The 19,936-nt window shown below is 44.4% G+C and overlaps 1 protein-coding gene across 1 annotated transcript in view; it reads left to right on the top strand.

Moving 5' to 3' along the window:
* The window catches only part of GNA13 (G protein subunit alpha 13), a 106,940-nt gene extending 97,428 nt beyond the window's left edge, over window positions 1-9,512 (top strand). Inside the window, exon 4 of the mRNA XM_068264029.1 lies at window positions 7,262-9,512. Coding sequence (XP_068120130.1) covers window positions 7,262-7,834 — 573 coding nt within the window. The 3' untranslated portion in view covers window positions 7,835-9,512. The remainder of the gene's footprint in view (window positions 1-7,261) is intronic.
* The last annotated feature ends 10,424 nt before the right edge of the window (window positions 9,513-19,936 follow it).

Genomic DNA, 19,936 nt, shown 5'->3' with positions numbered 1-19,936 from the left:
TCTACTCAGCAGAAGATAAACAGAAGACAAGACCAGAGATAATGGCCATTCTCTATAGAAAATAATCGAATTATGCATTTCAAAGGGGCCCATACACCTATTTTCCCACCGATATACAGCAGATTCGATCACTGATCGAATCTGCTGTGAAATCGTTGCGCAAACGCTAACAGAGCGAAATCAATCGTTCCCGTTTGTGCGGAAGATTGTGCTCGATCGCTGGCGGGTCGGGGGTGCGTCGATGGCGGGATTCGAATGCCCAACGACCGACGCAATACAGCGGCAATACATTACCTGATCCGGCCGGCGCGAGTCCCCGCTCTCTCCGCTGTCTTCTCCGCACTGGGCTCAGAGTCCGGCTGGCTTCACTGAATTTCCTGTCCCGGCAGGAAGTTTAAGCAGTAGAGCGCCCTCTACTGTTTAAACTTCCCCTGGACAGGAAGTACAGTGAAGCCAGCTGGACTCTGAGCCCAGCGCGGAGAAGAGGACAGGGGAGACCAGGGGACTCGCGCGGCTGGATCAGGTAATGTATGCAGGGGCGGCAGCTTCAGATTGTGATCGGTTTCATGCTGAAATCTATTCACAATCTGTTTGCAGTAAAGGCAGCCATACGATCCCTCTCGGATCAGATTCGATCAGAGAGGGTTCTATCTTTTGGTCGATCTGATGGCAAATCGACCAGTGTATGGCCACCTTAACAGAAAATCTAACAGAAAATTGTATGGTGTATTCCCAGCATAAGGCAAATACTGACTGCAACAGTGTTTGGTGTGATTATGCAAATTCATGTAAGTAATTATGAATTTGTGCTGGATTATGCAAATGTGCGCAGCTTGAAAATGGACCAATCGAATAAAACCACAGTGGGATTTGACTGGTCCATTTTCAAGTTGCATACATAATGTGCATATAGACCATCTTAATGTTGATTAATGTAAATTTTTTTGGCCTTTTTAAAGTAATATAAATTTAAAATATTTGGTTCTGAACAGCTTATTGTGAGCAGATCTGGTCTTAAAGGACACCCTAAAGCCCCATCTACACCATACAATTTTTTTTGTTTGATTCGATTTGATTCAATCAGACATGTCCGATCGGAATTCAATTTGCCATTGCAAAACAATGGCACATTGAATCGAATCCTGATCGGACATTTCAGATTGAATCGAATTGGACAAAAAACTTGTATGGTGTAGATGGGGCTTTACTGAGAGGGATATGGGGCTGCCATAGTTATTTCCTCTTTTAACCAAGGCCAGTTGCCTGGCAGTCCTCTTTGACTGCAGTAATATCTGGATCACACACCTGAAACAAGCATGGGGTTAATCCAGACAGTCTTCAATTGAAAACGTCTGATCTGCATGCTTGTTCAGGGTCTATGGCTAAAAGTATTAGTGGCAGAGAATCAGCAGGGCAGCCAGGCAATGTGTATTGTTTAAAAGGAAACCAATCTGGCAGCCTCCATATCCCTCTCAGTTCAGTTATCATTTAAAGTAATCCCAAAGTGAAATCCCCACAAATAAAGATACTTACCAAGGTTGAGGGAAGACTGGATCCTGCAGAGGCTTCCTGTGTCCTAATGGCCCCTACCGCCACTTGCCGGGACCCTCTGGTAGATCTGGGCAGAGTGAGCAAAACTGCGCAGTAGCACAAGCCTCTCCAGCTTACTGTGCAGGTGCAGTTCGGCCATGCTTCAGCATGCTCGCCATCAAACCATCTCACCAACTGGTGGAACGGAGTGTAAATATGTTGCTGTTGTGGAGTTTCCAGGCCCAGAAGGAGCCCACCTTTCCCATAAAGAGGCATGTGTATGGTCAGCCCTGTACAAAGTCCTCCATAAAGTGCGGCTGTGTTTTATAAATGTTCTTGCCAAATCTCTCTTTTCACACTATGGCCATCATTCATAAAGCATTCCCACATGCGGTAATGCTGAAAACAGCTGACTTTACCGAGCACTTAGCAAAATGTCCATTCATAAAAGCTGTTACCGCATGAAAAGCTGACATTCCCGAGCAGAGTAATAAATTACCGCCTTGTGCGGTGATTACCTTAACACGTCACTAAAGTTGTGTACACACGCACTACGGAAGCAGACTGGTCCATCGGACCCTCCGCTGGGCGGACTTTCAGCGGACAGTAGTGCGTGTGTACGCACTGTCGGCGGACTGATAAGGCTGTTCCTGAACGATGAATGAGCACACAGAAGTCTAAAATACCGGATGCAGTATTTTCCCGCCTGGATTTTTTTTTTTACCGAACACACTTTTATGAATGCTTGAAAGAAAGGGGGAGAACCGAGAGCCCAATATGGTGTAGTATGTTAATAAAGGTGATGTCTGATGCAAACACACACAATGGTTATACTCACGAGGACGGGTCGCCTCCATGGCAACCACTGGATAAGCAGGCGGGGAGAATTGTAACCTGACCTCGCTCAGGGTTAAGAAGTCGCTCTCTGTAGATAGAAGGAAATGGGGATACACCCCTCCACCAAGGGTGGACTGAACAGTTATGTGGTATAACAGAGGCGCCAAGTAGAGTAAAATTAGTTAAAATTGTTAAAAAGGGGGAAGTGGGTGGACTCACCTCCTTTCTGAAAAAATGGCCAGACAACGGGCAGGTTACTTCAAGTTTAAAGTAACATTTATTATGAGCTCCAAAAGTGCAACGCGTTTCATGGGTAACAGTCCCGCTTCTTCAGGCAAACAATTTTTGGAGGGAGCTGGGGAAGGGAAACAAAAGAGAAAAGGGGAATGCCAGAGGAACGCTAGATACAAGCACCCGAAGATGCACCAAAACTACAAAAATGTCATGAAAGACTTACAAACAGCGGTAAGGCTATGCATAAATCATAAATTGCATAATAACTTGCATAATTACAGCAGAATCCATAACACATAAATAAAATGACTGTGCAATTGTAACAGGTACATGGGGTGCATCATAAAAACCCACTGACTATATTATTGCCGTTTGTTTTTATGATGCACCCCATGTACCTGTTACAATTGCACAGTCATTTTATTTATGTGTTATGGATTCTGCTGTAATTATGTAAGTTATTATGCAATTTATGATTTATGCATAGCCTTACCGCTGTTTGTAAGTCTTTCATGACATTTTTGTAGTTTTGGTGCATCTTCGGGTGCTTGTATCTAGCGTTCCTCTGGCATTCCCCTTTTCTCTTTTGTTTCCCTTCCCCAGCTCCCTCCAAAAATTGTTTGCCTGAAGAAGCGGGACTGTTACCCGTGAAACGCATTGCACTTTTGGAGCTCATAATGTTACTTTAAACTTGAAGTAACCTGCCCGTTGTCTGGCCATTTTTTCAGAAGGGAGGTGAGTCCACCCACTTCCCCCTTTTTAACAATTTTAACTAATTTTACTCTACTTGGCGCCTCTGGTGTTATACCACATAACACTTTTATGAATGATAGCCAATGTATAGTTTTTCCTTTCTTATTTTTCTAGCAGAAATGTGTGTGTATAGGTTTAAAGTCACGCCTCACCGAGGTAGGGGCATTTGTTTTGTAAACAAATACAGAACATTTATATCAGGCATTTCTCCTGGCGGACTCAAAGCGCCAGAGCTGCAGCCACTAGGACACGCTCTGTAAAGGGGGTCTTGATGTCAAGTCTTCCCCAAGTGACTCTTATCAGAGAGGTATGTGTGGATTGTGTTCTACACGTGTGGTGTTGGTGGATAGAATAAAGCATAGACTGGCTGGTTCTGGCTGAGACCAACTGAACACCACTGTGAATTATTCCCTCTGCCATTTGATGGACCACATGGGGCTCATATTCTCAATTCACAGCCGGCGATTCAGAAGGGAAATTAGCATAACCAGCCAAAAAACGTGTAGGTCTCTTTACAGTAAGTGATGGTATGGATAGGGAAATGCCAGAGACTTGGGGTGCTGACTTTATCTCCACCATGGGCTGCTCCTGTGCACAAGCTCCCAGTTACTACTTCCTGTCAGTCATGTGTGTGAACAGCACAGTCAGTATAAGCATCAGGCAGGTAACACCTGTTGTCTTTGCAGTGTACAGTTTCTCTGTGAGGGTTTTTATTTTAATAGTTGAAAATAAAGCTGTACTTCAAAATGGAACGCTACGCAATTACTTGTAATAAACCCCTATACTGAAACCTCTTTAGTGGAAGTGGTATAGTGGAGTACTGACTTTTTTTTTCCTTGTGACTCAACTTTATTTAAAAAAAAAAAAATCTTCCCAAGCAAAGTTGCAGCTAAACTATATTGTGTATAACCGTCAACAAAGCCAAATGTCCAGCTGTGTACTGTCACCATAGCTCCCATACAGAACACTCTCACATTCTAATCTTCCTGCTCATGCACAGACTCTGTTTTGACTCATAACTGTGACGGATAACTGAAGTGGCCAATCGGGAAGGGCTGCAGTCTACTTGGCTGAACAGGTTTACTAACCTCTTCATGTGTTCATACAGTTTGCCAAAGCCCACATTAATTGTGCCACTTTTTAAGTGCCTGAGGTACTTTCCTGTTGCTTACAGTAACCAATCGGGTTCTCTGTCTGATTAGTTAGAATCTGGTCTTTGTGGGCTACAGAGCTCCCGGAGTTGTAATGAGGCTTCAGCAGTGATTATTGTACAATAAAAATGGTCTGTCTGTGGAAGCTCCCTGTGGTTCTGTAGACTTTTCCCCTAAAGTAAACAAGATTAATATTTTATTTTTGTATCAAGACACATTTTTAGACTTGTATCAAGGGGAAACTGGGAGGGAAAACTGGGAGGGAAAGAGGCTTCAGCCAATCAGGCTCCATTAGTTATGGCTGAGAGGGTAGAAAATAATAAATCCCAGCATGCCCTGCAACTTCCTTTGTGCAGCGAATGTACCAAATAAGAGCCAGGAAAATTGGGGAATGATGTTTTATTGAGAAGAAAAGTGATTTTTAACTTTTGGATTGCCTGGTTAGCATCCTTTTTCTTGTTTACCAGATAAAAATTTTTGATTTTATGCCTGACAGTTACTTTAAAGATATACATAGTATGTTGAGTTCTCATCCTGAAAATGACTGTGGCATCAGGTTATCTTGTCTGATTCTACAGTATGTAGCATTAATACATTATATTTTCTTCCGTTTTAGGCCCGAAGGACTTGCTTTCCTAATTTTTGTTCTTTGTTATGCTGATCTAGAAACTTTTTTTAAAATTGTCTTTAGCAAATTGTGTATCGATATTGTACGTTTGGCTTTATACTGTCTTTCTGAACTTGATAACACTAACATTGCGTATCTATAAAATTTAAAGCGGATCTGAACTCTTGAAGAAGAGATGAGGAATACAGAGAAAACTGTTTAGAAAGCTCGTACACACGTGCAACTTAATGCACAACCAATCGCATAACATGATCAGTAGCACGACTTAACACAAGTAAATACTTTGCCTGCACCAATATGGCCACATTCAAAAACTGTCGTTCAAATGACTTGTAAACACGGCTAACCTACACAATAATCGGGCAGGTTGATCTGCCTGTTGGATCGGGAAAACCGCTAATAATCAGTTTGGCGTTTTGTTTGCCAACATACACACTGCCAACTATCTTCTATCAGACCAAGTTTACATGATAGTTGAGCGGAATAGTTGCACTTGTGTACGAGCCTATAGAGAACAGCCTGTTTACATCTCCCTTATCTGCAAGTAATGAGTCAGTGTAATTTGAGCTGTCAACTAGGGTTGCAACGGTATGAAATTCCACGGTATGAGAACGGTCTAAAAAAAAAAAAAAAAATACCACGGTGTAATACAATTTGAACCAGTCTCCACCCACCCCCCCACCACCCCCCACCACCACCTTACATTAAATGTGTCCCCCACCCAACTCCAGTGTGGGGTACCCCACTCCCTTGCCATACATATGATTAAGCCGCCAGGAGATTTGGACGCCAAGTTAAACTGTAAAATCGCTCATCCTGCTCCTGCAAAAGTCCTGGTGTGGTTAGAGATGGGTTTAGCCAGTAGTAGGTGGCCGCAGCATAGGCAGCCAGGGATAGGTGTAGCCAGTAGTAGGTGGCCGCAGCATAGGCAGCCAGGAATAGTTGTAGCCAGTAGTAGGTGGCCGCAGTATAGGTAGCCAGGGAAAGGTGTAGCCAGTAGTAGGTGGCTGCAGCATAGGTAGCCAGAGATAGGTGTAGCCAGTAGTAGGTGGCCGCAGCATAGGTAGCCAGGGATAGATGTAGCCAGTAGTAAGTGGCTGCAGCATAGGTAGCCAGGGATAGTTGTAGCCAGTAGTAGGTGGCCGCAGCATAGGTAGCCAGGGATAGTTGTAGCCAGTAGTAGGTGGCCGCAGCATAGGTAGCCAGGGATAGGTGTAGCCAGTAGTAGGTGGCCGCAGCATAGGTAGCCAGGGATAGTTGTAGCCAGTAGTAGGTGGCCGCAGCATAGGTAGCCAGGGATAGGTGTAGCCAGTAGTAGGTGGCTGCAGCATAGGTAGCCAGGGATGGGTGTAGCCAGTGGTAGGTGGCCCGGCATAGGTAGCCAGGGATAGGTGTAGCCAGAAGTAGGTGGCCGCAGCATGGATAGCCAGTGATGGGGTGTAGCCAGTAGTAGGTGGCCGCAGCATAGGTAACCAGGGATAGGTGTAGCCAGTAGTAGGTGGCCGCAGCATAGGTAACCAGGGATAGGTGTAGCCAGTAGTAGGTGGCCGCAGCATAGGTAGCCAGGGATAGGTGTAGCCAGTAGTAGGTGGCCGCAGCATAGGTAGCCAGGGATAGGTGTAGCCAGTAGTAGGTGGCCGCTGCATAGGTTGCCAGGGATAGGTATAATCAGTAATAGGTGGCCGCAGCATAGGTAGCCAGGGATAGGTGTAGCCAGTAGTAGGTGGCCGCAGCATAGGCAGCCAGGAATAGTTGTAGCCAGTAGTAGGTGGCCGCAGCATAGGTAGGCAGGTGTAGGTTTAGTCAGTAGAAGGTGCTCGCAGCATAGGTAGCCAGGGATAGGTGTAGCCAGAAGTAGGTGGCCGCAGCATGGATAGCCAGGGATAGGTGTAGCCAGTAGTAGGTGGCTGCAGCATAGGTAGCCAGGGATAGGTGTTGCCAGAAGCCAAAACCCTATTGGCCTTCCATGTTCAGGATTCAATGATGGACCATTTGCTAGACTAGCTGATCAGCCGACTTATCTAAATCTATAGAAGCTGAGCTGTGATTTGCCAGAAAGTGATTTGGTCAGGTTGATCATACTACTGTCACAATATTGTTAAGACGACCCTCTGCTTTCTCCCCACAGGACTACCTCCCCTCTCAGCAAGACATATTGCTGGCCCGTCGCCCCACCAAGGGAATCCACGAGTATGACTTCGAAATAAAAAATGTGCCTTTCAAAATGGTCGACGTGGGTGGGCAGAGATCTGAGCGGAAGCGCTGGTTCGAGTGCTTCGATAGCGTCACCTCCATCCTCTTCTTGGTTTCTTCCAGCGAGTACGACCAGGTGCTGATGGAAGACCGGCAGACCAACCGACTGACGGAGTCCCTAAACATTTTTGAAACTATAGTCAACAACCGTGTGTTCAGCAACGTCTCCATCATCTTGTTCCTCAACAAGACAGACTTGCTTGAAGAGAAAGTAAAAATAGTGAGCATAAAGGACTACTTTCCAGAATTTGAAGGGGATCCCCACTGCCTCTCCGACGTACAAAAGTACCTAGTAGATTGCTTCCGTAACAAGCGCAGAGATCAGCAGCAAAAACCGCTGTACCACCACTTCACCACTGCCATAAACACAGAAAATATCCGCCTGGTTTTCCGTGACGTGAAAGATACAATTCTGCACGACAACCTCAAGCAACTCATGCTGCAGTGATCGCTGAACTTTTTAACTGTTTTTATCCTGTTTTTATCAATCCTGTTTTACGTTTTAGAGGTTTGACAGGAGGCGAGAGACAGTTTTTAGCTCTTGGACTTCTGTTGATCTTCCAGTTTTTTTGGATAGTTGCCAATGTTTCTCCACCAACTGAAGCCTTATCCTTAAGCGAAGTCCTCGCTGCCGCTGTCAAGCCCACCAAGTGCCATGGCAGACTGTCGTGTGTGTGTGGCTTTGCTCTCACTTTTTCAGAGGACTTAAAAGCCTCAGTTGTAGTGGAGTTAAAAGCCTCAGCTTGGAGAGGAGTTGAACATACGTTTTGAAAATGTTGATTCTTCTGTTGAGGACATTGCTGGATTGCTTGCCACATGATCTATTTTTATGCATTTTAACTAGCAATGTGGGAAATGAGCACAAATTTCTATTTTAAACCTGATTCCTCTCCCCCTTTCTATCTGTGAGAAGCATCAATTTTAAACTTTGTTGTATATTTTCCAAAAGGTATAGTAGATGTTTCTAAGGGATCCCTCCGTCTCGGCACAGATCTAGTTTTATGTGCTAGGATTGCTTTGGCACCACGAAGTTCTGAAATCGTACTTTAGAGAACTTGTGACTGAGGTCCGTGTGGAGTTTGCCTGATCCAGACTGTAGAAGGTATTTGCCACCTAACCCGAATACTGTTAATAAGCTTCTAACTCTGGGAAAGTTTGGCAACTTCCGCAAAGGAAGGCAATAATGATTTCTAAGATGCAGTAGGTTTCTGAAGTAATATTATTTAATTAAAGCTTAACCACGCCTGTTAGGAGCCTGTGTTGAGCATTATTTTTTGCTTTTTAGCTATGAAAAAGAATGCCACATTGTAAGACCCACTGACCACCAGACCATTGCACTTTTTATGGTTCCTGTACAGTCTGTTCCAGTTTTTGCACATGAGAATCCATTGGAATGGGGACTAACACCACTTAAAACCCAACTAAATCCAACGTGACACAAAGCATGTTTTTCAAAACAATCATTGATTCGATTGAATGATGGGTGTTGCCTGAAACCATGCCCATCCATACAGAATTAGGACCACTAGTGCCTTATTAGACTTGGAGAGGTTTGTGGTATTAAAATTTGCTCAGATCCGTGAGCTACAAGTCACCAACAGCTAGTTGTTTTCACGTAGAGGGCACCTTTTCTAGTGTAATTCAGGGATACAGGAAAATTGTGTCATGTGTTCTTTAGGTGTCACATGGTCGCACACAACTGCCCCACCCACCAGCTTTATCAAGAGGGTAAAACAAATGAGGTAATTTTTAGGTATCACATTTACCCCCATTAAATGGGCTTCCTGACCATCACTTTTTGCTTCACTCCATTTTTTTTTTTATGTTCAATCTGATTGCTATTGGATTATGCCCGGTGCACCTCCAGGTTTAGTTGGGCTTTAAAGATTTTAGTGGCATTTTCATTAGAAGGAAACTGGGCTCTCAGGTCTCCAAAGTCTCAGTATTCAGTCTAGTTGCCTTTTCATGATCTGTATGCCTCTTCCACCTATTGGGTCTTGTGTTCATGGTTATTCATGTTTTAAATGCCTTTACTATAAATGGATTTTGACTAAGTGGGATTTGTATGTTTTCTATTCAAGACCATTCCAAAGCCGTTATTAAAGCAGAATTAAATGAAATCTAAATACATTGTACTTTTACTGGCGCCCCCTGTCTAGCTGATGATGGGTTATAGACTGGCTCCCTCAAGTGAACAATGTCATGTAGAGTTAGCTGCTCGCTCATTCTCCTTTTTCCACTTCTCCTTCCAAGTTTGACCTCACACCATTGGTCCCCATCTTGCTCTTACACTAACGTGCCCACCCCAGAACACCACGCCCCTCCCGTTAGAGTTTGGGTGCTGCCAGAAGAGGGTGTGCCTGTATGTGATAAATTGTGAGATAACATATGCAGATTGGTTTTGAATTAAAGCCTTATTCTAGGAAAATATACACATTAGCGAAGCTTAAATCTTTAAAGCGGAATGAAACCCAGCATTTCTACTTTGCTCTAATAGATTTACAGCATATTATATACAACCAGCATATTTTTTTTTTACTAGAACTGCATTCAAAGGGTTAACACAGGCTTTAGAAGCTTCCCTGCCTGCAAAGCTGGCCGCTTCCGAACTTTACCTAATGTTATCTTGTGTTTAATTGTATCAAGTGAGAAATGTAAACAAAGCCTTCTCTCACACTGCTGGGTCCCCTGAACAAAGTCAGACAAGCATAAATGCTTTCTGATGAAGTTAGAGGATGAATAAAACAGTTCTAAATAAAATGCAAAGTCAGCTCTCAGAGTAAAATAACTATTTTAGGAATGTATAATTTCTAAATGAATAATACTTATGCACAAAAGCAAATATGCTAACCGTATGGCATATAAAAAGTAGGAAAACATGTTTTTATTGAATATTATGTCAGGGTTTTATACCGCTTTAAGGACTAGAGCCTCAAGGTTTTTAGATTTATTTTTTTCCTCATTTAGCTTCTCACTTCCAATGTCCTAACAGTCTCATGATTTCCTGTCACCGTCACAAGATTTCGTTAAACCAGTTTAGGGCTTCTGCAGTGTAGTTTTACTCACTTCCTGTCACTTTACACATTGGAACTGTGGTGTATATTTTACCTCAAACCAAAATGGATCAGGATAATGTTGCTGGTAGTTTGGTGGGTTCTGTTTCTCCTTGCCACCTAGGTTTTTCCCACATTGGCTCCGGTCTCACTGCACCCTCTACCTAAAGTAGTTCAGTAAAATATGCCAAGTGTCGCCTTCATCTTACAGCTCATGGTTGTTGTCACATGAATTGCACAGTTACCTGCTTGGGTCCAACCTGACTGGTTTCCTGTCATACTCCCTGGGCACCTGCTTTTTGAACCACACCACTAACCTATTAGATAAATAGCCACATCCCCTCCCAGAATGCAGTGCACATCTATCTGAAGAGGGGACACATGTTTCAATGTAAGCCAATCGGAACGGCTTACATTGAAAGACAGGGCCAGAAGCCAATGAAATCGGCTCCTGACCGGCTCACATGACTCTGCCGTCATAGAGACAGGCAGAGCCTGTGAGATGCGGCGAGAATCGTCGGGTTTGAGCGGCACGATCGGCGGGAAACGGCGGATGCGCGCTGCGGACAGTGATTGAGATCTACGCCCTGCCAGCCAGGAGCCCACCAATACAGGGCGTAGATCTCAATCACTGCGGTCCGAAAATGGTTAAACTGCCAGCAAGCAGACAAATACTCAAAATGATTTTTACAGCATTGTTTCACCTACTTTTTGGTCATTTGCAAAGTGCTAAATAGTTATTTTAAATCAAAGCTGAAAAATTCTCCTAGGCGAAAACTCAGGGGAAAAATTGGATTGCATATGGCCCTTTGTGTAAAATGACAGTGAAATATTGATGGCCTCCTCAGTTGAAATGGTCAATGCAATGTTACCGTAATTGTACCTCCCATGCAAATCGCATACAGCTTGGAATTGTGCCATTTGGCTGCTGCCATTGCTGTAACGGTACATACACCTGGGGAATCACAACAATGTCTGATGCAATATACCAGTAGAAAATGGTCCACACACACCAAGATTTCCATATACACATACAATCTTTTCGTGGTCGGCACTCCTTCCTCAGTATAGAAAGGATTGTCTGATGTTCATTTATATAAAACTACTGGAGTAAACCAGGTTCATAGTGGAATGTGCGGACCATTTTCTTCTGGTGTATGGAATTGCACCAGTCACATGACCTTTCTACTGATTTGGATTGGTCCAGATCAGCATTGCTTATAATCTACATTAAGTATGCATGCAAGTTGATATTATTGTTTAATCTGACTATCCCTACTGCTCAGCTGTGCCATACAGAAAGTGACATCACAAGTGTATGACCAGTCACCTTCTATAGAGTAATGCCCTTCCACAGTTCTATTCCCTCAATGCCCAAATCTGACTAAAACTTTATTATAGCTCTTTAGGATATGGAAACTCATTAAAACCTCCTTAGGATTTTTACTGCTGTCTTCATCCTCATTAGCTTTTCTCACTTCCTTTCCTGATGGCATTTTTTTCTCTTTTAGATGTGGAGTTAGAACCCATCTCAGGTTTTTATTGTGGTTCTTGGTTTGCTGTCACCAAGGTTGGTTTCAAAGCTTTAGCGGTCCTGGGAACAGGAAGTTGAGGGAAATTACTTAAATGGTGACCAAAGCAGTTCTACATTGCACGTTAGTAACACGGTTACCATAGCAATGCTCGCATTACTCAAACACCATGTGTTGTGCTGATAGCATAACTTGCAGTACACTGCTGTTTGCGGTAATGGTAATGCGCTCAGCAATATTGCCACAGCCTTGTGCATCAACCTCCTAATCCATTTCTATTGCTTTAATAAAGCTAAGGCAAATACTGAACGCAACTGCGTTGATTAGGGGTGATCATGCAAATGCATGCAAGTAATTCCGAATTTGTGCTGGATTATGCAAATGTACGCAGCTTGAAAATAGACCAATTAAAGCGGATCCGAGATGAAAAACTAACTATAACAAGTAACTTGTGTATATATCTTATCTAAATTTTACATAGTTTACACAGCAAATCTAGCTGCAAACAGCTTTAATAGAATATGATTATTTCTTCCTGTGATACAATGACAGCAGCCATGTTGTTTGTAAACATTACACAGACGCAGGCTTATCTGCACCTTGAGCCATCAGCCTAATCCCCTCTCCTCCTCCCTTCTCCCCTCTGCCTCTGAATTCAATGGCTAGTAACACCTCCTCCTGCCCAGACTGAGCTCCCATGAGCCCTTGCTACTGCCAAGGCTCTCTGAAAACCTGTAAACGTGGTTTATTTAGTTTATAGGGAATTAGAGTATTAAAACAAAAAACAAAAAAGTATTTGGCTTGAGGAATTCCCTGTAAACTATATGGAAGGAACACAATTATGCAATGAGTACGTTTATCTCGGATCCACTTTAAATACAACCACAGTGGGATTTGACTGGTCCATTTTCAAGTTGCATACATAATGTGCATATTGATCATCTTAATGTTGAGCAATGTCAATTATTGGCTTTTAAAGTTGAAATATTTCGTTCTGAACAGTTTCTTGTGAGCAGATCCAGTCTCAGACACCCTAACTGAGAGGGATATGGGGCTGCCATAGTTATTTCCTTTCAACCAAGGCCAGTTGCCTGGCAGTCCTCTTTGACTGCAGTAATATCTGGATCACACACCTGAAACGAGCATGGGGTTAACCCAGACAGTCTTCAGTTGGAAACGTCTGATCTGCATGCTTGTTCAGGGTCTGTGGCTAAAAGTATTAGTGGCAGAGAATCAAGGCAGCCAGGCAATGTGTATTGTTTAAAAGGAAACAAATATGGCAGCCTCCATATCCCCCTCTCAGTTCAGTTTTCATTTAAAGTAATCCCAAAGTGAAATCCCCACAAATAAAGATACTTACCGAGGTTGAGGTTAGACTCTGGATCCTGCAGAGGCTTCCTGTGTCCTAATCGCCCCTACCGCCACTTACTGGGACCCTCTGGTAGATCTGGGCAGAGTGAGCACGACTGCGCAGTAGCACAAGCCTCTCCAGCTTACTGTGCAGGTGCAGTTCGGCCATGCTCCTGCATGAAGAACCGTATGCTCGCCAGTGTTCTCCCCAGGCTCTTTTAGCCGGGTGCTCCACCCAACTAGTTTTGGTGAGCACCTGGCTGTCATTAGCTCACCTCCTCCTATTCTGTAAGCATAATTGCTCACGGAAGCACTGGCCCTGCATTCTCTCATCTCACCCACCCGGCTACTCTCTCATGCCACTCGGCTAGAAAAAAAATTCTAGGGAGAACACTGCTCGCCATCAAAAAAAATCTCACTGTTGGAACTGAGTGTAAATATGTTGCTGTTGTGGAGGTTCCAGGTCCAGAAGGAGCCCACCTTTCCCATAAAAAGGCATGTGTAAGGTCAGCCATGAACAAGGTCCTCCATAAAGTGAGGCTTTGCGTTTTATAAATGTTCTTGCCAAATCTCCTTTGTTTTCACACTATGGCTATCCTTCACAAAGCTGGGATAAATGCTATCATGGCTGTGATAAGCCTAGCGCGCGGGTTAGTGCACGTACAGATTTGTGCGCATTCACTTACCTTGTTCACGCGCTAACTCGTATGTTAGCGTGTGAAAGGGAAAGTTAATGCGCGCAAACCTTTACTATTCCGCACGCTAAGCTGATCATGGCCGTGATAGCATTTCTCACGGCTTTGTGAATCGAGCCCTATGTATAGTTTGTTTTTGTTTGTTTTTCCTAGCAGAAATGTGAATATGTATAGGTTTAACCTCCTGAGCGATAATCCCGAGCTGAGCTCGGGGTATATCGCGCAGGAGGATTTCTCAGGCCCTGGTGGGCCGATTTGCATAATTTTTTTTTTGTTACACGCAGCTAGCACTTTGCTAGCTGCGTGTAACTTCCGATCGCCGCCGATCCGCCGCTGCTTGCCGTGCAGTCCCCCCCCCCTCTCCGACCCCTTGCGCAGCCTGGCCAATCAGTGCCAGGCAGCGCTGAGGGGTGGATCTGGACTCCCTCCGACGTCACGACGTCGGTGACGTCATCCCGCCCCGTCGCCATGGCGACCGGGGAAGCCCAGCAGGAAATCCCGTTCTGAACAAGATTTCCTGCTTACTCTGATCGCCGAAGGCGATCGGAGTGGGTGGGGGGGATGCCGCTGCGCTGCGGCTATCATGTAGCGAGCCCTGGGCTCGCTACATGATTTAAAAAATTAAAAAAAAATAGTGCTGCGCCACCTCCTGGGCGATATAATTGTATTGCCCAGAGGGTTAAAGTCTCACCCAGAGGTAGGGGCATTTATTTTGTGAAGGGTGGGCCTTGATGTTCTAAATTCTTCCCAAGTGACTCTATCAGAGGTGTGTGTGGATCGGGGTCTACACGTGTGGTGTTGGTGGATAGAATAAAGCATAGACTGGCTGGTAGTATATGACATTATTTTTGTAGAATAGAGACCTGTATTGATTTCACTAATGTTGCAGGTGGTGGACTAGAGTTGTATCCATGAAATTTATCATACAGAGAGGTTTGTTAAATGGGTTTGCATCTGAGCTGCTTCCTGTCATATGGAAGTGTAACCGTTGGGTCTCTGCACTGTTCTGGCCAAACATGGCGATGAGGTTATGCAATCTGTTACTTCATTGTGGAATACTCGTGCATAGCCTCACCATTAGATTTAGTGATCAGATGTGGACCTTGCGCTTGCGCACACAGAAAAACCTGTGACATGGATAATTCTGGAGGGCTGAGATATCTGATTGTATGGGGCAGCCTGTGATGAATGTGTTGTAGTTGAACATCCCTGATTGGCTGGTTGGCATTACGATTGTTTCACCTGTTTTTGTCCGCTATATCTGGATGTGATCTTGATTGCAACAAGCTAATCAGATACTTAAAGCGGATCCGAGATGAAAAACTAAAGGTCCGTACACACGCCGGACTTTAGGCAACGACGGGTCCGTCGTTGCCTCCCGCTGGGTGGGCGTGCCAGCGACAGTCCGGCGTGTGTACGCTCTGTCGTCAGACTGATACGGCTGTTTCTGAGCGATCCGCCGGGACCCGTCGTTGCCTAAAGTCCGGCGTGTGTACGGACCTTTACTATAACAAGTAACTTGTCTATATCTTATCTAAAGTTTAGATAGTTTACACAGCAAAGGCTAGTACACCTCCTCCTGCCCAGACTGAGCTCCAATGAGCCCTTGCTACTGCCAAGGCTCTCTGAAAACCTGTGGGCGTGGCTTGTTTAGTTTATAGGGAATTCGAGTATCAAAACCAAGTATTTGGCTTGAGGAATGCCCTATAAACAATAGGAAAGGAACACAATTATGCAATGAGTAAAAGTTCACCTTGGATCCACTTTAAAAGGAACCTGAGGTGAGAGACATATGGAGGCTGTCATACTAATTTATTTTTAAACCATACCAGATGCCTGGCAGCCCTGATATTTCTGCCTTCAGTAGTGTCTGATTCAGATACCTGAAACAAGCGTATGCAACAAATGTTGTCAGATTTTTGTCAAACATCTGAACTGTATGCTTCTTCAGGATCTATGGCTAAAAGTATTAGAGACAGAAGATCAGCATGGCTGTTGGGTAACGTGCATTGTTGGAAAGAAGTGTCCCCTGTGTCTCACCTTAGGATCCCTTATCATCCCTTATCGCATGCTTCACTATGAATTGTACGCTTGAGTTTCTGTAAAACAAATTGATCAGCTGTACTGGGCAGGAGATCAATTTTTCCCCCTCTAATTTTATTTTTGTGCATTTTTTTTTTGATTCAGTATGGCCACTCACATGAAGAGATGCTTTCTTATGCACTTAAAGTCATGCTGTAGGTAGTAAAATGCATGTTATGCAATCACAAAATAACTCACTTTAACTTCACTCTTCACACCTTGCAGCCTTCTGGCCTTCCATATGCAAGAACAGGCTTGCCCTGGTCCTCTTTCTGGCCTTACATGTCACATGTCCACGCCTCAGCCTGTTCATTGGTCACATTGCTTTGTAGTAGTTATGGCCAGTGAGATGCTAATAGTTGATGCACATTTTTGCAGTGTGGGGATTAATCCAATTCAGGAACGGTCTGTGCTTTCCTTCCAAGCACTATAAATGTGTTGAATTATCAACTCTGCTTTATTAGCCTCTCATTGATCATCTGCTTTATAGTTAGGGGTGTGGCTCAGCTTCCACAGCTTGTATAGGAACTGCTCGTCCGTTTCACCATCGATGGGTTTGGGGTTTAGAAAGTGTGAATTTGATTTCACTGCTCCTCTGCCAATGATAAAACTTCACTTTTCTTAGATACAGCAAAGAGAACCTGCCACATGGGGTACACTGTAACGTGCCACTAATGTGTAATTGGAGATGACGTAAGGCGCGCATGATTCTGTTTGCTTAGCAGGATTGTGACTCCAGCATTTCTTATGCTCTGCAGGAAGTGTAGTGTGCACTAGGCCTGAACGATTTTAGGAAAAAATTGAATTGAGCGATTTCTGTCTGAAATTGCGATTTCGATTCACGATTTCCTTCAAATCAAGCTTAGTTCCCCTCTCTGTGCCTGTTTATTCCCCCTCTGTCTCCCTGTCTCTCCTTGTGCCCCCTTTGCCTCTTCATGCCTTCTCTGGGTCTCTCATTTGCCCCATTTGTTTCTCTGTGCCCGCTCTGTTTCTCTCTGTGCCCCCTCTGTGTCTCTCTCTGTGCCTCCTCTGTCCCCCAAGCTGCATCAGTTCTGGACATAGTTTCCAGCACGAGTCCAGCGATGCCCGTCTATCCACTTCGCCTCCTGTTTTGCCAAGCACAAGAGCCGGCAGAGGGCGACAGAGGACGCAAGGTATGTCTAACGCTGTGGGCTGCACGCACTGGGACTTTGGGAAAGTTTGAAGGTGCTTCTTCAAACTTCCCCATGTGGAAATGACGTGATCGCGATATTCGCCGCTTTGACGATTCTGAAATTGTGACCTTGGTGATCACGATTTCGATTTAAATTCGATTTATCTTTCAGGCCTAGTGTGCACCCACTTTCAGTATCCCTAGCACCGTTCTTCTGAGTCCTGCCTTAAAGGTGACTCCGACATGACACCAAAGGTATCCTCCCAGCACCATGCCTTCACCTCCATGTGCCTTTTTTTGTTCCTTATCCAGTCAGTGAATGAGATACACATAGGCCTTGTGTATTCTGCAATGTGTGGCATTAATATAGTGGGTGTGTATAGCCTCCAATCAGTATATAGAGCCTGTACCACGGCATATATATATATATATCCTCCAGTCAGTATGTATTGTCTAAGCATCTGTATCCCCCCACCACCACCACCAACCAGTATGTTGAGTTTTTAACCAAGGAATTTATCTACCAATCAGTATGTGGCATTTGTACAGGGCATATATATCCTCCAATCAGTATGTGGCTTTTGTACAGGTTTATATATTCTGCAGTCACAGCGCAGTGAGGTAAGCAGATGTGTAATACATCCAGGATGACTTGTGTTCTCCCGTATTTGTAAATCAGACCCAGTGTGCCGATCTTGCAGAGAGTGCAGAGTACTTGTGAGATATCCACAGTGGGGCAGTTTATTGAAATGTCTGCTGTATTTTCTCAGTTTAGGCAATGTATGGTGTAACTCTTCTCTCACCACTGACCAAACTGCGTTCTATCGTGCTTGGTATAAACTGGTTATATAAGAGAAAACCATGCAGCAAACGCAAGTCACTGCTAATGGAGGGCCAGACACAGCGATACTGCTAGATCTGTGCTGGAGGCCTCACTGAGAAGCTGAATGGCAAGACATGTCTGTGCACATCGCCCTCCTCATGACCAATTCCTAAAAGGCACAGAATCCTCCGAGTGAAAGGTTCTTGCTATGATTAGGACATTGCCTCCCCAAGCTTCTACTTCCTGTGTCTTTGTCCATCTACAGGAAGTAGTCTGCAATTAGAAGTCATTAAGAGCAGAGGGGGGCCTGTTATTTATCTTCGTGTTAAGGTGGCTATTGATGATACAATCCTGAATGTACCGCTTTACCAAAGTGAATGTAATGTATACAGATATGTGAATACTGTATACAGATATGAACAGATACTTGAGATGGTCCCTCGTATTAGAAGTGGTAAGATTGTACAATCAAGATTGTACCATTGAGGTGCACCTTAAAGAAAACCAGAGATAAACATACTTAAAAGTTTTATACATACCTGGGGCTTCCTCCAGCCCCATCCGCACGATCACTCCCACGCCGCCCTTCTCTGTCTTCTGTACCGGGTCCCGTAACTTTAGCCAGTCTGCGCAGTGCGCTCTCCGGTGGAGAATAGTACTGCGCCTGCGTGGGAGCGATCCGTGCGGATGGGGCTGCAGGAAGCACCAGGTATGTATAAATCTTTGAACCTCCCTGACGTTCAATTCCCTAGGATTTCTGTGCAAAAAGTGATCTAATTATCATAACCTTTATTTTTCCTGTAACTTGCCAAAATGTGTTAAGCAAGGGTCTACTATACAGTATAGGAGAGTATTGACGTGTATGTACATCAATACTGTTCACAGCATGTTTTGTATTGACGTGTATAACCTTCAATACCACTAGGGAGTATGTTTATCTCTGGTACACTTCAGGTGTGCTTGGACGTAAGTTTGCTTATGTTTTTAGAAGGGGCCCATGATCAAGAATGCCGAGGTACTTGAATTATTTATTATACCCCTTTTTAAAATGAATGCCTGTCACCTGCTGCATGTACATTGAATGCTGGTAAGTTGAGCTTAAACTAGCTGCAGTGTGTGCTTGTATAATGTGCATTGATAGCTCTCCCCTCCTGCTTCTGTAGTTTAAAATTGGCGCTCCACATGCAGGATTATCCCGCTACTGAAGCGCTGAGTCATTTTTTTTGCAATGTAAATGGTGGCAGTGACAATTTTAATTGAGAACCGTACAATCTGTGATGCAAGTGCTTGGCATTATCGAAGCCTAACTTTGATTTAAGCACACAGTAATGCCTGGGAGTGATTTTGCAGCGCTTGTCGGCAATCTGCAGAGCACTGCACTTTCCACTTGCAGCATAGTGATTGTGGAGCCATCGCAAATCGCTGTATGCGATCCTGAAGTGATCGTATCAGTGGCTGCAGAGCCAAATCACAATTTCGCTGGAAATCGTGTCACTTCCGTGGGCATTTCCTGCAAAGCGCTTGTGTTGGTCCCTAAGGCCTCGTTCACATCAATTAGCGCAGATGGCTGTGCGATCGTAACGCGTACGATTGCACGCCATCCGTGCTACAATGCGTTGCAGATCCAATTCACTAAAGTGCATGGATACGCGCTGCGATTCCTGAAAAATGCATGCTGCAGTGCGATAGCGCATCTCAATGCTGCGCAGCGCATATGATGGGAGCGGTAGAAGGGCAGTCTATGCCCTTCTACCATTGTTGCATGTCGCACACTATAGGTGCTGCCAAAATGCACACGGCAGCGCATATACTCTGAACGAGGCATAAGACTTAAGGTGTGCCAAACGGAGATATGCACTTTA

Source organism: Hyperolius riggenbachi, chromosome 12, assembly GCF_040937935.1.
Source record: "Hyperolius riggenbachi isolate aHypRig1 chromosome 12, aHypRig1.pri, whole genome shotgun sequence".
NCBI classification, from domain to species: Eukaryota; Metazoa; Chordata; class Amphibia; order Anura; family Hyperoliidae; genus Hyperolius; species Hyperolius riggenbachi.
This window is presented reverse-complemented; position numbering and strand designations above follow the sequence as displayed.